The 19,208-nt window shown below is 43.8% G+C and overlaps 1 protein-coding gene across 5 annotated transcripts in view; it reads left to right on the top strand.

Moving 5' to 3' along the window:
- Positions 1 to 18,936, top strand: part of LOC111951734 (anaphase-promoting complex subunit 1-like) — a 35,988-nt gene extending 17,052 nt beyond the window's left edge. The window contains exons 1-13 of one of the 5 annotated variants that reach the window (XM_070434991.1): positions 1,286 to 2,432; positions 3,006 to 3,092; positions 3,211 to 4,488; positions 8,616 to 11,241; positions 11,505 to 11,563; positions 12,087 to 12,154; positions 12,552 to 12,807; positions 12,883 to 12,930; positions 13,057 to 13,220; positions 15,833 to 15,909; positions 17,855 to 17,937; positions 18,223 to 18,292; positions 18,618 to 18,936. In XM_070434991.1, the coding sequence (XP_070291092.1) occupies positions 12,904 to 12,930; positions 13,057 to 13,220; positions 15,833 to 15,909; positions 17,855 to 17,937; positions 18,223 to 18,292; positions 18,618 to 18,700 (504 nt within the window). In that variant the 5' untranslated portion in view covers positions 1,286 to 2,432; positions 3,006 to 3,092; positions 3,211 to 4,488; ... (3 more) ...; positions 12,552 to 12,807; positions 12,883 to 12,903 and the 3' untranslated portion in view covers positions 18,701 to 18,936. The other 4 variants (XM_070434993.1, XM_070434992.1, XM_070434994.1 and 1 more) reach the window with 4 other exon arrangements.
- Positions 18,937 to 19,208: the final 272 nt, after the last annotated feature.

Here is a 19,208-nt window from a genome sequence, read left to right as displayed (position 1 = left end):
TCAGTCAGTCATCGCAGGTCAGTCAGGCAGTCGCAAGCAGTCAAAGTTCAAGTCGGCAGTCAGTCAGTCAGTCGCAGTCAGTCAGTCAGTCGCAGTCAGTCAGCTCAGTAGCAGTCAGTCAGTCAGTCGCAGTCAGTCAGTCAGTCGCAGTCAGTCAGTCAGTCGCAGTCAGTCAGTCAGTCAGTCAGTCAGTCAGTCAGCGTCAGTCAGTCAGTCAGTCAGCTCGCAGTCAGTCAGTCGCAGTCAGTCAGTCGCAGTCAGTCAGTCAGTCGCAGTCAGTCAGTCCATCGCAGTCCAGTCAGTCGTCACACAGTCAGTCAGTCAGTCACGCACACAGTCAGTCATCAGTCCACGCACACAGTCAGTCAGTCAGTCACGCACACAGTCAGTCAGTCAGTCACGCACACAGTCAGTCAGTCAGCACGCACACAGTCAGTCAGTCAGTCACGCACACAGTCAGTCAGTCAGTCACGCACACAGTCAGTCAGTCAGTCACGCACACAGTCAGTCAGTCAGTCACGCACTCAGTAGCAGTCAGTCACGCACACAGTCAGCAGTCAGTCCGAACACAGTCAGTCACGCACACAGTCAGTCACGCACACAGTCATTCACGCAACCACAGTCAGTCACGCACACACAGTCAGTCACGCACACAGTCAGTCAGTCACGCACACAGTCAGTCAGTCACGCACACAGTCAGTCAGTCACGCAACAGTCAGTCAGTCAGTCACGCATCAGTCAGTCAGTCAGTACGCACACAGTCAGTCAGTCAGTCACGCACACAGTCAGTCACGCACAACAGTCAGTCACGCACACAGTCATTCACGCACACAGTCAGTCACGGCACACAGTCACGTCACGCAGTCCAGTCAGTCAGTCAGCCACAGTCAGTCAGTCACGCACACAGTCAGTCAGTCACGCACACAGTCAGTTCAGTCACAGTCACCACAGCTCAGTCAGTCACGTCACACACAGTCAGTCAGTCAGTCACGCACACAGTCAGTCAGTTCAGTCAGTCACGCACACAGTCAGTCAGTCAGTCAGTCGCAGTCAGTCAGTCAGTCAGTCAGTCACCACAGTCAGTCAGTCAGTAACAGTCAGTCAACACACACAGTCAGTCAGTCAGTCAGTCAGTCACACACACAGTCAGTCAGCCAGTCAGTCAGTCACACACACAGTCAGTCAGTCAGTCACACACACAGTCAGTCAAGTCAGTCCACACACAGTTCAGTCAGTCAGTCAGTCACACACAGTCAGCAGTCAGTCAGTCAGTCACACACCACAGTCAGTCAGTCAGCAGGTCAGACACACACACAGTCAGTCAGTCAGTCACACTCACACACACACACAGACACAGAGTTAGTCACACTCACACACGTTTTCGCTCAACACAAACCAATCCTCATTCTGAGAACGGCCAGTAAAGCCACCAGCTGCTCTGGGGTTGAGTGAAGTCGTGTAGTTTTTCTCATTAAGTGTTTTTAAGCTTTCTCTAGATTGCATTGGTTTTAGAAGAATTTGTCTCTGAGCATCTTGTTATTTTTCTCACATGAAAGTGGGAAGGTCTCCGTGCGCTCAGAGGAGAGTTTCACTTTGACTTTTCCCTGGCAGTGACACATAGCAACTTTCTCATTTCTACTAAAGAAGGCCACGTGGTCATATCTATCACATCTCTTAGCTCAGGGAAGATCAGTGGTTATTTACTAGAATATATAGTAATCAGTTTTACTACTATTCTCATTCTTGCTAGCATTTCACCTCTGCCAGGAAAGATAAGCCTATATTTGACCACAGCAACGTGTGACATTTTTAATGTCTACTGCTGTTACTGTTATTGTCTAATACAGCAGCCTTTGATAGGTGAAAATGAATGTTGAATGATTTAAGTATGAAAAGGGTCAGGTGATTTATGCAAAATTAGTACTTTCAAATATTCTCATTAGTTTCCTTTATGTCATTTGTGTGATGATGGAGAAAACAACTACTTTCATTCAGTGTAGTTTGGTTCCTCCAMAAAGAGGAACAGGCTGAAAAATTGTCCTCACTCAGCATATGTTGAGCAAAGAGCTGTGATCTGTTATAACCTTGTTGTTTTATACCCAATCCCCATTCAGCCCTACAGTCACTCATTCAAGTCATAATCTCTCTGTTATTAAACAAGTGAACCACGCTGAGTAGGAAGTCCATGGAGGACTAATTAAAATGGCTGCCATGACATGACGAGCATCGGGCTGCTACTGGGTGTGTCTGCAGCCAAGCTGAGAAACATGGACGTGTCAATCACCCACCTGCAGAGCATCCACATTCCCGCACTGCTCCCACCCACCTCCACTGAGCTAGACGTACCGCACAACGTGCAGGTGGCGGCTGTGCTGGGCATCGGCCTGGTCTTCCAGGACACGGGCCACCGCCACAACGCAGAGGTGTGATCGGTTAGTAAGAACTACGTCTCGAATAMCATACATTGTTGTCCCATAGGGATATTTAATTTGCAGGGAGGATGACCCACTATAAAATACACAAACTGTTTTGAATCTCATCTCATGTCATATCAGCATCTTAATTAGCATGTGTTATGTCAGCCCTTATAAAGCACATTCTTTTTGGATATAGATAGCCTATAGTGCTCGTCACATTTAGAAATGTACCCTACATAAGGAACTGTTAGGTCACCATTTATGACTTTTTTTAAAATACATTTGATTGACTTTACCATGACATAAGCTAACAAATATTTTTTTTTATGTCTGGATTGCTGAAGGGATGCTCAGTCTTAGGAATGTACAACTGAAATTTAAAAAATCTTTCAGGGCGGAAGCTCAATAACCTTAAACTGTCTTTTTTGCCTACACGTTTTGGAGCAAGCTTAATCCTCAAAGCTAAATTTTCTCAAGAAAAAAATAGAAATAAATATAATTGAAGTAAAACAAATGTGGTGTTTACTCTGAAACGCGGCAGCAATAAATATCATTGAAGTGAATAGATGATGTTGCGTCTTCCTGCAGGTGGACTCCCCCTGGTCCTGAGATGAAGTACTGCACAGACAGAGAGCCCTACTCCTTGGGCTGGCCCTGGGTATGGTCTGGCTGGAGGTATGTCTAGTAGATCACACTGCACTTCCCTTACTGTAAAGCTGACAGTGTTTCCTTGTACATTTTGTTTTTAAATACTTTTATTTTATTTTTGATCCTGCGGCTCTGTTGGGCTTAGTTGCTGTGAGCGCTGCTGTCTGTCCCGGGGTCCTGCCAGATTCCGCATAGGGGAAGAGACACGGAAGCCCAGCTAGCCTAGCTGGCTCGGTGGTCTCAAATGGAGGTCGCTATTAAACGTTTCCAGCACTGCAGGAGCTGTGTTTACTTTGCTTTGTTCCGGGACAATGTGGACCGCGCTGACTTTTAATGTAGCAACTGCTTTCTTGCGGAGGACTACAGGGTCAAAGTGGATACTCTTAGCAAGCAGGTAGCAAACCTACACAAGCTGCTGGGGAATCCACGCGCCGGTCTGGTGGAAGTGTCGCCGCCGTGTCGGCTCTCCACAGCCGACTGGCCGGTGCTCAGCAGGGATCCATCCCTGAAGGGGCCTCCCCCATCCCTGGAGAACGGAGCTGTTCTCAACCCAACAAACCAGCCATGGAGGGACGTCACTCGCCGTGGAAGTCAAAGAAAGCATCCTCTGGCAACAGGGGTTTCCATGGAGATATTAAGCCTGGACCTGACACAGACCAGAAATKACTTTGCCGCCCTGGATCCAGAGGTTCCGGCGCCTTCTTCCTTAGGGGCTTCCCATTCAAGATCGGATCCGGAGGTACCTGCGTCTTCATCTCCTGTTCTGTCTCCCTCTCCGGTGGCTTCTACCTCTGGTTCAGATCCCTAGAGCTCCCACAATCAACAGCCCGTGAGGCTGCCTGGTAGACTGGCCCATTCAACATCACCAGCTGTCATCATAGGCAGCTCTATGGTGAGAAACATCTCGGTCACCAAGGCAAAAACCCTGTGCTACCCAAGAGCACGAGTGCAGGACATCACAAGGCTGCTTCCAACTGGTCTACCACAGAATGCGGGAGCTGACGCTGTCGTAGTCCATGTGGGGTCAAACGACATCAGAAGGGCTAGCTCGGAACATTTGAAAATGGATTTTAAAGAACTGATTTTAGCATAATTTCAGATCCAGTACCATCGTTGGGCCGTGGGTGTGAAAGATTCAGCAGGCTACTGGCATTACACATCTGGCTTAAAGATTACCGTAGCTCTGCTGGAGTCACTTTTATTGATAACTTTGACACCTTCTGGAAACAGAAGATACAGGAATGACGGAGTCCATCCAAATCATCTTGGCTCCTGGACTCTGTCCACGGATTTCAAGGCTGCGTAGAAACAAGGACTTATCAATGACCCAAGACCAGCTCAGTTAATCCCTACCATTGTGACAATGAGTCGTCATAATGCTGCATCAAATGTACGTGATCTTAGGGGCGTTGGCAGATGCAATGTAAGTAACTTTAATTTATGTTCCCCTAATTGCGCTGAATACCTCTGTTGCTCCTACAGCGATTGTATGCAGTAATCATGGGCATATGAATCAGTTATACTGTTAGCACTGACAGTGTGCCCTAGTAGGAAGACCACTGTGTGCAGCTCACCCTGCAACATCAGCTCCAATATAAATAACATGAGCAAGTCTACTTCTGATCAGCTTCCCAGTAAAGCATTAAAAACAATCAAGCAACCCAGAAAAGTGCTAAAAATGCTTGCTTGTAACAGATGACATTCATATTCTGACTATCTCTGAAACTCACTTAGATAATACCTTTGATGATACAATGGTAGCAATACATGGTTATAACATCTACCGAAAAGACAGAAATGCCAACKGGAGTGGTGTTGCGGTCTATATTCAGAACCACATTCTTGTAAAGCTTATAGACGATCTCATGTTTAACACTGTTGAAGTAATATGGCTACAGGTTCATCTGCCTCACCTTAAGCCCATTATTGTGGGAAGCTGCTATAGACCACCAAGTGCTAACAGTCTGGATAATACGTGTGAAATGCTTGATAATGTATGTGATATCAATAGAGAAGTATATTTTTTGGGTGATTTAAATATTGACTGGCTCTCATCAATCTGCCCACTCAGGAAAAAACTTCAAACTGTAACCAGTGCCTGCAACCTGATTCAGGTTGTTAGTCAAGCTACTAGGGTATTTACAGACAGCACAGGAATGAAATCATCAACATGTATTGATCACATCTTTACTAATACTTTAAAGCAGTATCAAAGGATGTAGTGATCACAATATAGTAGCCATATCTAGGAAAACCAAAGTTCCAAAGGCTGGGCCTAATATAGTGTATGAGATCAAAGTTTATTTGTCACGTGCGCCGAATACAACAGGTGGTAGACTTTACAGTGAAATGCTTACTTACAGGCCCTAACCAACAGTGCGATTTTTAAGTAAAAAAATAGGTATTAGGTGAACAATAGATTAGTAAAAAAATAAATACAACAGTAAAAAGACAATGAAAAATAACAGTAGCGAGGCTATATACAGTCGCGAGGCTATATACAGGCACCAGTTAGTCGGGCTAATTGAGTTAGTATGTACATGTAGGTATGGTTAAAGTGACTATGCATATATGATAAACAGAGAGTAGCAGTAGCATAAAAATTAGGTGTTGATGGGTGGCGGGACACAATGCAGATAGTCCGGGTAGCCAATGTGCGGGGGCACCGGTTAGTCGGGCTAATTGAGGTAGTATGTACATGTGAGTATGGTTAAAGTGACTATGCATATATGATAAACGGAGAGTAGCAGCAGCGTAAAAGAGGGGGGGGCAATGCAAATAGTCCGGGAAGCCATTTGATTACTTATTCAGGAGTCTTATGGCTTGGGGGCAAAAACTGTTGAGAAGCCTTTTGGTCCTAGACTTGGCGCTCCGGTACCGCTTGCCATGCGGTAGTAGAGAGAACATTCTATGACTGGGGTGGCTGGGGTTGTTGACAATTTTTAGGGCCTTCCTCTGACACCGCCTGGTGTAGAGGTCCTGGTTGGCAGGCAGCTTAGGCCTCAGTGATGTACTGAGCTGTACGCACTACCCTCAGTAGTGCCTTGCGGTCGGAGGCCGAGCAATTGCTGTACCAGGCAGTGATGCAACCAGTCAGGATGCTCTCGATGTTGCAGCTGTAGAACCTTTTGAGGATCTGAGGACCCATACCAAATCTTTTAGGTTTCCTGAGGGGGAATAGGCTTTGTCGTGCCCTCTTCACAACTGTCTTGGTGTGTTTGGACCATTCTAGTTTGTTGGTGATGTGGACACCAAGGAACTGGAAGCTCTCAACCTGCTCCACTGCAGCCCTGTCAAGGTCATACAATAAGTTTTGTAGTGATTTATATGTTGTTGTTGTACTTGACACATTTATGAAATTGCTTGCTCCAGTTACTAATAAGCACGCACCCATTAAGAAAATGACTGTAAAACGTTTAAATCCCCTTGGATTGATGAGGAATTAAAAACTTGTATGAGAGGGATGAGGCAAAAGGTATGGTAAATAAGTCTGTCAGCACAACCGATTTGGCAAACGTACTGCAAATTAAGAAATCATGTGACTAAACAAAATAAAAATAAACTATACTATGAAACAGAAAAAAATGATATAAAGAATGATAGTAACAACATTCATTGAATCAGATGGCTCATTTATCACAAAACCCACTGATATTGCCAACTACTTTTCATGACTTTATCATTGGCAAGATAAGCAAACTTAGGTATGACATGCCAGCAACAAACGCTGACACTACACATCCAAGTATATCTGACCAAATTATGAAAGACAAGAATTGTACTTTTGAATTCYGTAAAGTCAATGTGGAAGAGGTGAAAAAATTATTGTTGTCTATCAACAATGACAAGCCACCGGGGTCTGACAATCTGGATGGAAAATTACTGAGKATAATAGCGGACGATATTGCCACTCCTATTTGCTACATCTTCAATTTAAGCCTACTAGAAAGTGTGCCCTCAGGCCTGGAGGGAAGCTAAAGTCATTCTGCTACCCAAGAATAGTAAAGCCCCATTTACTGGCTCAAATAGCTGACCAATCAGCCTGTTACCAACCCTTTAGTAAACTTCTGGAAAAAATTGTGTTTGACCAGATACAATGCTGACAACAGACTTTCAGCACGCTTATAGGGAAGGACACTCAACATGCATAGCACTTACACAAATGACTGATGATTGGCTGAGAGAAGTTGATGATCAAATGATTGGGGGGGCTGTCTTGTTAAACTTCAGTGTAGCTTTTGACATTATCAATCATAGTCTGCTGCTGGAAAAATGTATGCGTTATGGCTTTACACCCCCTGCTATAATGTGGATAAAGAGTTACTTGTCTAACCGAACAGCGGGTGTTCTTTAATGGAAGCCTCTCCAACATAATCCAGGTAGAATCAGGAATTCCCCAAGGTAGCTGTTTAGGCCCCTTAAATTTTTCGATCTTTAATAACGACATGCTTTGAGTAAAGCCAGTGTGTCTATGTATGCGGATGACTCAACACTATACACGTCAGCTACTACAGCAACTGAAATGACTGCAACACTTAACAAAGAGCTGCAGTTAGTTTCAGAATGGATAGCAAAGAATAAGTTTGTCCTAAATATTTTCAAAACTAAAAGCATTGTATTTGGGACAAATCATTCACTAAACCATAAACCTCAACTACATCTCATAATGAATAATGTGGAAATTGAGCAAGTTGAGGTGACTAAACTGCTTGGAGTAATTCTGGATTGTAAACTGTCATGATCAAAACATATTGATACAACAGTAGCTAAGATGGGGAGAAGTCTGTCCATAATAAAGCGCTACTCTGCCTTCTTAACAACACTATCAACAAGGAGGGTCCTACAGGCCCTTGTTTTGTCGCATTGACACTACTGTCCAGTAGTGTGGTCAGGTGCCACAAAGAGGGACTTAAGAAAATTGCAGTTGGCTCAGAACAGGGCAGCACGGCTGGCCCTTACAAGTACACGGAGAGCTAACATTAATGACATGCATCTAATTCTCTCATTGCTGAAAGTGGAGGAGAGATTGACTTCATCACTACTTGTTTTTGTAAGAGGTGTTGACAAGCTGAATGTACCGAGCTGTCTCGGACACCCATGCATACCCCACATGTCACCAGAGGTCTCGTCACRGTCCCCAAGTCCAGAACGGACTATTAGGCAGTGCACAGTACTACATAGAGCCATGATTACATGGAACTCTATTCCACATCAAGTAACTGACGCAAGCAGTAGAATCAGATTTAAAAAGAAGGTAAAAATACACATTATGCAACAACAGGGACTGTGAAGAGCTAAGATTTTTGGTTCCAACCGCTGTGTCTTTGTGAGACATGGTGTGGGTGAATGGATGATCTCCACATGTGTATTTCCCACCGTAAAGCATGGAGGAGGAGGTGTGATGGTGTGGGGTGCTTTTCTGGTGACACTGTCTGTGATTTATCTAGAATTCAAGGCACACTTAACCAGCATCGTTACCACAGCATTCAGCAGCAATATGCCATYCCATCTGGTTAGCACTTAGTGGGACTATCATTTGTTTTTTAACAGGACAATGACCCAACACACCTCCAGGCTATTTGACCAAGAAGGAGAGTGATGGAGTGCTGCATCAGAGGACCTGGCCTCCACAATCACCCGACCTCAACCCAATTGAGATGGTTTGGGATGAGTTTGACCGCAGAGTGAAGGAAAAGCAGCCAACATGTGCTCATAATATGTGTGAACTCCTTCAAGACTGTTGGAAAAGCATTCCAGGTGAAGCTGGTTGAGGGAATGCCGAGAGTATGCAAAGCTGTCATCAAGGCAAAGGGTGGTGATTTTGAAGAATCTCAAATATAAAATATATTTTGATTTGTTTAACACTTGTTTGGTTACTACATGAATCCGTATGTGTTATTTCATAGTTTTGATGTCTTCACTGTTATTCTACAATGTAGAAAATAGTAAAAATAAAGAAAAACACTTGAATGAGTAGGTGTTCTAAAACCTTTGACCTGTAGTGTACGTTGTGATATTGTTGTATAGTGGTTTTAAACATTTTGTGTTGTAAATATGTAGTGGTGTAATAATGTTTAATGATGTACTGTTTTGCAGGAAGTTATCAACTGTTTATGTAGAGCGGTGAAAAAAAGAAACAGTCTTGCATGGAAAGCACTCTTCATACTTCAAAAGGCTGATAAATAATAAAAGAGTATCAATGTATCACTACCCTTCCCTCAGGACTCATCTAAAAGACCATATTGTATGCTTTATGCATGGCAGTAACCTAATACAGTTGAAGTCAGAAGTTTACATAGACCTTAGCCAAATACATTTAATCTCAGTTTTTCACAATTCCTGACATTTAATCCTAGTAAATATTCCCTGTTTTAGGTCAGTTAGGATCACCACTTTATTTTAAGAATGTGAAATGTCATAATAGAGCGAATGATTTATTTCAGCTTTTTTTTCTTTCATCACATTCCCAGTGGGTCAGACGTTTACATACACTCAATTAGTATTTGGCAGCATTGCCTTTAAATTGTTTAATTTATGTCAAACGTTTCAGTTAGCCTTCCACAAGCTTCCCACAATAAGTTGGGTGCATTTTGGCCCATTCCTCCTGACAGAGCTGRTGTAACTGAGTCAGGTTTGTAGGCCTCCTTGCTCGCACATGCCTTTTCTATAGGATTGAGGTCAGGGCTTTGTGATGGCCACTCCAATACCTTGACTTTGTTGTCCTTAAGCCATTTTGACACAACTTTGGAAGTATGCTTGGGGTCATTATCCATTTGGAAGACCCATTTGCAACCATGCTTTAACTTCCTGACTGATGTCTTGAGATGTTGCTTCAATATATCCACATCATTTTCCTCCCTCATGATGCCATCTATTTTGTGAAGTGCACCAATCCCTCCTGCAGCAAGCACCCCCACAACATGATGCTGCCACCCTGTGCTTCACGGTTGGGATGGTGTTCTTCGGCTTGCAAGCCTCCCCCTTTTTCCTCCAAACATAACGATGGTCATTATGGCCAAACAGTTCTATTTTTGTTTCATCAGACCAGAGGACATTTCTCCAAAAAGTATGATCTTTGTCCCCATGTGCAGTTGCAAACCATAGTCTGGCTTTTTTATGGCGGTTTTGGAGCAGTGTCTTCTTCCTTGCTGAGCGGCCTTTCAGGTTTTGTTGATATAGGACTCGTTTTACTGTGGATATAGATACTTTTGTACCTGTTTCCTCCAGCATCTTCACAAGGTCTTTTGCTGTTGTTCTGGGATTGATTTGCACTTTTCACACCAAAGTACGTTCATCTCTAGGAGACAGAACGCGTCTTGTTCCTAAGTGGTTTGACGGCTGCGTGGTCCCATGGTGTTTATACTTGCATACTATTGTTTGTGCAGATGAACGTGGTATCTTCAGGCATTTTGGAAATTGCTCACAAGGATGAACCAGACTTGTGGAGGTCTACAATTCTTTTTGAAGTCTTGGCTGATTTCTTTMGATTTTTCCCATGATGTCAAGCAAAGAGGCACTAAGTTTGAAGGTAGGCCTTGAAATACATCCACAGGTACACCTCCAATTGGGTCAAATGATGTCAATTAGCCTATCAGAAGCTTCTAAAGCCATGACATCATTTTCTGGAATTTTCAAAGGTGTTTAAAGGCACAGTCAACTTAGTGTATGTAAACTTCTGACCCACTGGAATTGTGATACAGTGAAATAATAAGTAGATGTCCTAACTGACTTGCCAAAACTATAGTTTGTTAACAAGAAATTTGCGGAGTGGTTAAAAATCAAGTTTAATGACTCCAACCTAAGTGTATGTAAACTTCCGACTTCAACTGTAGGTATGACTAATCTGAATGTACCTGAGCAGCTCTACATGGTGGTAGGGCATCGAGGCACCCACACCAGTATCACTAGAGAAAAACACAAGTCCCCCAGCTACCAGATCATGGAGAAGTACAATTAGCAACCAGCAAGAAAACTTTCCTTCCTTGTAGGCCTACTGTCTGTCAGTTGATCCCCATCTAACATATKACATTTTTTCCTGGAGGCACAAAACCATGGTCTAACAGAATACTATGACCAGAGACTTAATGTCCCAAGTGTGGGGGTTTCTGGTCATCAACGTGGACGTCACCTGTCCTGGAGCGACCCTGGCTATGATCTACCTGAAGACCAACAACAGGTGATAATTGATTCCACCACACTCTCATCTTTAGATACCCTTCAACGAAAAGTAATGCCGTGTTCTACTAGATTTGACTCTTCAATCTCCCATCTAATCTTGCATGGTGCCTCACAGAACATCTTGACCCCAGCGCTCCAACACATAGCTTATAACTGGGGAAAAAAGTCATTTTGAATCATTTTAGGTTTTTCCTGGTTCTGTTCCCGTATTGGACAATAGGCTCAGGCTTCCATTAACACCTCTTTCTCACCCTCTCATAGGTCTATCGCGGGTAGGCTGAAAGCTCCAGACACCATGTTCCTCCTGGACTGCACTCTGGGTCAGTACAGACCTGCCTTATCTCAGTGTACTCTGGGTCAGTACAGACCTGCCTTATCTCAGTGTACTCTGGGTCAGTACAGACCTGTCTTTTTCACTGAGCCAGACCCCCGGAGCTCTCCGTCAGTGGTTCCCAACCTAGGTGGGGGGCGCCACATTTTCCTTGGGGGTTGCGGGCCTTACTTGATTTGCAACATTTCTGGGATCTTTTATTTCAGCTCATGAAACATGGGACCAACGCTTTACATGTTGCGTTAATATTTTTGTTCAGTAAAATGGCTGATCCTGTACACTCACACATTTTAGGTCGTCACTCACTTCTAAACCCACAAAGTCATAAACCCCGCCCATTTCTACAATGTATCTTCTTAAAATTTGACCTAATCTTAACCATACTGCTAACCTTATGCCTAACCTTAACTTAAGACCTAAAAGCACATTTTTGTTGCCAATTTTGACTTTGTGGCTGTGGAATCTGACTTTGTGGATATAGAAGCTTGGCACTGTCTCCTCTCCCTCCTCAGACACTGGCCAGGTGTATCATCATTTGGGATGAGATTCTGCCCAACTCGAAAGCAGCAATGTGCCTCCGGTAACACCCCTCAATATGCACACAAACACCTTGGCTCATTAGACACAAGTCACTGCCAGCACAAACCTCTACACAGGACCTGTGGTAATAATATTATGAGTTCGGCATCGGGTTCTTAAGGCCAACAGTGTAGATGTCCATAGATATTAGAGGTTGGTTCCAAGGCTCTTAATGTTGGTAGTTAGTCATAATGAATGACATCAACGCTAATAAGGAAACACGTTTCGGTCCTCAAATGAGGCTTCAGTGCCAAGAGGATGTGACTGGCAACAAGCCTCAGACATTTCCTGCAGCCTGACCAATTTACAGAACAATAGTATTAAATGAGTTAGTATCCCACAGTTTTTACAACGCTAACACAATATATTTTCTTTGTTTTGCATCCACATAATCCAAGAGAACATTGGGAATCCAGTGGTTTCAGAGGATTTGAACATGAAAACCATAGCGTGACTACAAACTGACTACAAGTTTTCCTAGCTCTCTCAGCATGGCTGGATATAAGAGACAGAGATGGTGTGTTTAGTCACATGATGATGTGTGGGACGACTCCTGTCCTCAGGCAAGCCCATGACCACATAATTGCTGGAACCTGTATGACTGTGGGATTCTACTTCGCTGGCTTGGCCAACTCTGACGCATTCGACTGCTTGGTAAGAAGCGAACATTTCAAAATAAGTTGGAGTTAATTGGCTAGTTCGTCTGTAACCCTTCTGTTTCTTTCACAGTAAAATTTCGCAAGGAACTTCATGCMGTGTTTGACATCAGCAACAGTTGTAAGTTGCACTACTCTCATGCTTCTGTCCAATGTAACCATAATGTCCATATAAGGCAATAGAATAAAGTCAAGTTTAAAGTTTGCATCAAAATCACCACAACCAATTTGCTCTCTCTTCTGCCAGACGGGCCACTATAACTTAGAGATGTGTCTGAGCATGTTGTTGTCCATGGTGATGGCTGGCTCTGGTAACCTGAAGGTGCTGGAGCTCTGCCACGTCCTCCACAAGAGGACCAGAACTATGACCCACCACATGGCCCTGGGCATGCTCGTCCTGGGAGGAGGGAGGTGAGATGTTTCAACCAGCCTCTCCAATGGTTATAGCCTACACAGATATTGCTCATACTATCTTTTGCCTATGTGTTGTACCTTTCACATGTCATCTGTATCGATGTAGATTGTATGTTTTGCTACAGACCTAGATAATGGAACAACATGTACAGTGGCAAGAAAACGTATGCGAACCCTTTGGAATTACCTGGTTTTCTGCATAAATTGGTCATAAAATTTGTTCTGATCTTCATCGAAGTCACAACAATAGACAAACACAGTCTGCTTAAACTAATAACACACAGACAATTATACGTTTTCATGTCTTTATTGAACACACCATGCAAACATTCACAGTGTGGGTTGGAAAAAAATATGTGAACCCTTGCATTTATTAACTGGTTGACCCTCCTTTGGCAGCAATAAACTCAATCAAACATTTTCTGTAGTTGCGGATCAGAACTGCACAACGGCCAGGAGGAATGTTGGACCATTCATCTTTATAAAACTGTTTGATAAACTTGGGAATTCATTTTTCTGTTGATGATGGCAAGCTGTTTAGGCCCTGAGGCAGCACCAAACCATGATGCTCCCTCCACCATACAGTTGGGATGAGGTTTTGATGTTGGTGTGCTGTGCCTTTTCTTTTTCTCCACACAGTGTATTGTGTTCYTTCCAAACAACTCAACTTTAGTGTTATCTGTCCACATAATATTTTGCCAGAAGCGCTGTGGAACATCCAGGTGCACTTTTGCGAACTTCAGACGTGCAGCAATGTTTTTCAGCAGTGGCTTCTTGCGTGGTGTCCTCCCATGAACACCATTCTTGTTTAGTGTTTTACGTATYGTAGACWCGTCAACAGAGATGTTAGCATGTTCCAGAGATTTCTKTAAGTCYTTAGCTGACACTCTAGGATTCTTCTGAACCTCACTGAGCATTCTGCACTGTGCTCTTGCAGTCATCTTTGCAGGACGGCCACTCCTAGGGAGAGTAGCAACAGTACTGAACTTTCTCCATTTATAGACAGTTTTTCTTACCATGGACTGATGAACATCAAGGCTTTTATAGATACTTTTGTAACCCTTTCCAGCTTTATGCAAGTCAACAATTCTTAATCTTAGGTCTTCTGAGAYCTCTTTTGTTTGAGGCATGGTTCACATCAGGCAAAGCTTCTTGTGAATAGCGAACTCAAATTTAGTTTTTTTATAGGACAAGGCAGCTCTAACCAACATCTCCAATCTCTTCTCATTGATTGGACTCCAGGTTAGCGGACTCCTGACTCCAATTAGCTTTTGGAGAAGTCATTAGCCTAGGGGTTCACATATGAATGTTTAAATTATGTGTTCAATATAGACAAGAAAAATACAATAATTTGTTTATTAGTTTAAGCACACTGTGTTTGTTTATTGTTGTGACTAAGATGGAGAGCAGATCAAATGTATGCAGAAATCCAGGTAATTCCAAAGGGTTCACATACTTTTCTTGCCACTGTATAATGAGATGTGGGAGAGGAGTCCTGTTACGTGAGTGTTCTTCATAACAAATGCAGTTCAAATATCCCAGGGCTACGCAAGCAGTGACTAAGGTGTCTTTTTGTACGTAACAATACTCATTACTGATGCTAAATCTGACTCGTCCTCAACATTTACTGTACAAACCCTTTGAWTTTAGACTTGCCTTATTTTTAGCTGGACAATTTCAGGCCCACATAACTTCAAGGTCGCAATTTCAATGGCCTTATTGTAGTATTCTCAACCTATTCCTGCCATCAACACACACCTGCATCAGGAAAGATTGTAGAGGGGAGCAGACACATGGCGTCTTTATTTCAATCTCTCGCTCGCCCTCTCTCTCGATGTGGTCTGTGGAGAGCGCTTTCATTCTGCGTAGTAACCAATCACCATACGGCCCTGTCAGTCTGGCTCATSATGAAACCTGAAGTGAAACACTTCTCTTCTCATTTTGTGTAGCTACAGAGTTCACCAGTGAGCTTAGTCTCAGCATAGGGAATGGTGTGATTGAAACATAGTAATATTGTTCAGGAACAAGTTTCTGAAAATGAATTTGAGTGGCGCTAAATAAACAGCTGTTCTCAGTCATTATGTTACTCTACAGTATGTTTGTGGGTCTTGTTATCAAGCTGACTCATGTAGTAAATAGTGCTGTTGTTTTCACCTCTCCCTGTAATACACATAGTAAAAACCAGAACATCCCACCCAGCCAGTTCGCTTTATCCGTTGCCATGTAGACTGGATGAGTGGCAGCTCGTGGGTTGAGAACTAATCTCTTCAGCTGGTGTTTTAAGAGGCGGCGAGGCAACCCCTCACCCACACTAATCTAAACAAGTGATTTCTCTCTCCAAGCCGACACAATGGTTTGAACCAGCCTAAACACACACTTAACCGAAGCCTTTATTTTTTAAGTAGAGCTTTTATGAGCACAAAGGACGTCAGGTAGATAACAATTCAAAACTGTTTTGCACAGGGCAAATTCCTCATTTGTTCATGGGACCTATTCACAAAAAAGGGACTCTATTATGATATGTGCTAACATCAACACTGTGATTTTGATTTATTGCTATGTCTGAGTCTGACGTAGCGCTCTGTTATCCTGTGCTTGTCCTCTCCCAGGTACACTCCAACTCGGCCATCGCTACCTTGCTCTGTGCGCTCTACCACCATTTTCCTGCCCACAGCACAGATAACCGGTAAGACGCACAATCTCTGGAAAAACCCAAATTTGGTACAGCTTACTAGAGCTCTAGAATAGCATGACAGACAGAGCTCTAAACTAAAGTATCCGACTTTCAATCACCATAATGACTTGGGTGCGGATTCTAAGAATAGCAAGAGGGAGGTGGTGTAACATGAGGAGAGAAGTCCATCAGAGTTTCTACTGACAGCTGTAAACGTCAATGACCATAATGAGTGGGGTGGTAATTGTCTGGGATGAGTGGTTAAGAATAGTGAGAGAACAGCATATAGACCAGGGCATTTCAACTCTGACCCTCACAGGCTGAAGTATTGCTGATTTTCTTTTCTACCTGGTAGTTAATTTATCAATTGATTGTAATTGATTAGCCAATGTTCACTTGTCTGGTCAGTTCGTGCCGGTTCTGACTCAGTTGATTAGAAGGAAAGGGTGAAAATCAGTGACGCTATGGCCCTCCGGGACCTTACTTGGGTGTCCCTGAGGTAAAGTGTGTGTGACCTTCATTCTCCAGGTAACATTCCCTACGTAACCTGAGTCTCCTGGTGGCAGCTGGGGATGATTAGGTGGCCATGATGGTATGAGGGCCAGATTGGGAATTTATCCAGGACACCGGGGTTAACACCCCTACTCTTACAATAAGTGCCATGGGATCTTTAGTGACCACAGAGAGTCAGGACACCCGTTTAACGTCCCATCCGAAAGACGGCACCCTACATAGGGCAATGTCTCCAATCACTGCCCTGGGGCATTGGGCAATTTTTTGGGGACCAGAGGAAAGGGTGCCTCCTACTGGCCCTCCAACACCACTTCCAGCAGCATCTGGTCTCCCATCCAGGGACCAAACAGGACCTGCTTAGCTTCAGAAGCAAGCCAGCAGTGGGATGCAGGGTGATATGCTGCAGTTTCCACTGCTCCGGAGTCCAATGGCGGCRAGATTTACACCACTCCAGCCGACGTTTGGCATTGCGCATGGTGATCTTAGGCTTGTGTGCGGCTGCTCGTCCCTGGAAACCCATTTCATGGAGCTCCCGACAAACAATTCTTGTGCTGACGTTGCCTCCAGAGGCAGTTTAGAACTCTGTAGTGAGGGTTGTAACCAAGGACAAACGATTTTTACGTGCTACGCGCTTCAGCACTCGCCGGTCCCGTTCTGTGAGCTTGTGTGGCCTACCACTTCGCGAACGAGCTGTTGTTGCTYGTAGACGTTTCCACTTCACAGTAACAGCACTTACAGTTGACCAGGGCAGCYTTTTTATTATTAATTAATTTACCCCAATTCTGTGATATCCAATTGGTAGTCAGTCTTGTCCCATCGTTGCAACTCCCGTACGGACTCGGGAGAGGCAAAGGTCGAGAACCATGCGTCCTCTGAAACACGACTCTGAAACATGACAAACTGCTCGCCCAACCCGGAAGCCAGCCGCACCAATATGTCGGAGGAAACACCGTCCAACTGGTGTCAGCGTGCATGTGCCCGGCCTGCCACAGGAGGCACGATGGGCGCGATGGGACAAGGACATCCCGGCCGGCCAAACCCTCTCCTAACTCGGAAGACGCTGGGCCAATTGTGCGCCGCCTCATGGGTCTCCCGGTCGCGGCCGGCTGCGACACAGTCGGGGATCAAACTCGGATCTGTAGTGACGCCTCTAGCACTGCGATGCAGTGCCTTAGACCACTGAGCCACTCGGGAGGCCCCAGGGCAGAAGTTTGGCGAACTGACATGTTGGAATGGTGGCATCCTATGACGGTCCCATGTTGAAAGTCACTGAGCTCTTTAGTAAGGCCATTCTACTGCCATTGTTTGCCTATGGACTTTGCATGGCTGTGTGCTCGATATATACACCTGTCAGCAACGGGTGTGGCTGAAATAGCTTTTGAAACTTTTGTATATTTAGTGTGTAATGGCTGTGTTTCTGTGTTCATTTCTTCAATGTCTTCAGAGCATAGGGGACTCTGTTATGAGGAGATTACAGCGGAACTGATGGCCCGCACCATGTTGCCTGAGCTGCAGCTCCTCAATAAGGTCAAATGAAATGTAATCATGCTGCAAAGTCATTCTGCTAAGCAGGATGGTCCATGTCAAAATTGAGATTTCAAGATGTTTGTTAGAAAGTGAGTAATGCTATGTGTCCATGTATGCAATTGATACRCTTTTCTCCCTTCCTCTTTACAATACAGTACAGGGAAAGGTCAGTTAGGATGATCAAACTCCGCTATTACAAGAAAATCATAGGATCTTTTTCACATTGTTTTCAAACTAAATGTTCAAAGATGAATGGCTGACCTACTTGTTTTAATGTGGTTACAGATTCAAGTAAAAGGACCATTGATACTGGAAGCTGTCCATAGACCTGAAGTAAAGGAACTCCACATCTTCAGTAAGTCCACCACTTGTATGTTTGTGAACATTTCTGGCCCAATGTTCAGATTCATATCATGAAATCTCAGTGGGTGATAACTTATCAGGGCCATACTCTTTGATGTGAGTTTGTGATATTCTGCAATAATGGTTTTTAATGGCAGCACATATTGTTTTGTGGGGCTGGGAATTACTAGGGACCTCACAATATGATATTATCACAATACTTAAGTGCCGATACAATATGTACTGCGATTCTCACGATTCTATATGTATTGCGATTCAATACTGCAACGTTATTGAGATTTGATGTTTCAAAACAATCTGCTCACCATATTCTGCAGAGGGACGAGAGAGCATGAGAAGACAAGTTTTGACCAGTCAGGCAAAAATTAAAGTGCTGAAACCATGTTGGCTTGCTATTTAAAAAGATGGAAAACAAGCTATAGGATGAAAAACACCWGAGTTTTTGTGCAGGTACAGCCGACTAGCGCTAGCTAACGCTATCTAGCAAAAATATTATATAAATAAAAAAATATTTGTTTTAAATTACAAGTCAAAGTTTCACTATAATGTCGTTCAAAATAATAGTGATATGTAGCTATAGATTTTTCCAATATCACTATTTTTTCCCATCCTAACATGTGATCTAAAATTGACTCATTTCTTCTATATGTGTGTTGTATGTCCATTCTGTCCAGAGATAGGGTTCTGTATCTGAAGCTGCGTGTGCCCTATAAGGTCGACCTTCTGGACTGGAAGAATCTATTATCCCCCAACGTCGTCAACAGGAACTCAGAAGTCCGCACATTCAAGGTACAAACATCCTGGTCCTCTGTTTACACAAAACTGGACTGACTGGGACACCTTTTAACTAGTTACATGCCATCATGTACTTCATCAGTACTACTTCAGTACTACATGTTGGATATTGG

The sequence above is a fragment of the Salvelinus sp. IW2-2015 genome, linkage group LG25 (assembly GCF_002910315.2).
Source record: "Salvelinus sp. IW2-2015 linkage group LG25, ASM291031v2, whole genome shotgun sequence".
In the NCBI taxonomy this organism is placed as follows: domain Eukaryota; kingdom Metazoa; phylum Chordata; class Actinopteri; order Salmoniformes; family Salmonidae; genus Salvelinus; species Salvelinus sp. IW2-2015.
This window is presented reverse-complemented; position numbering and strand designations above follow the sequence as displayed.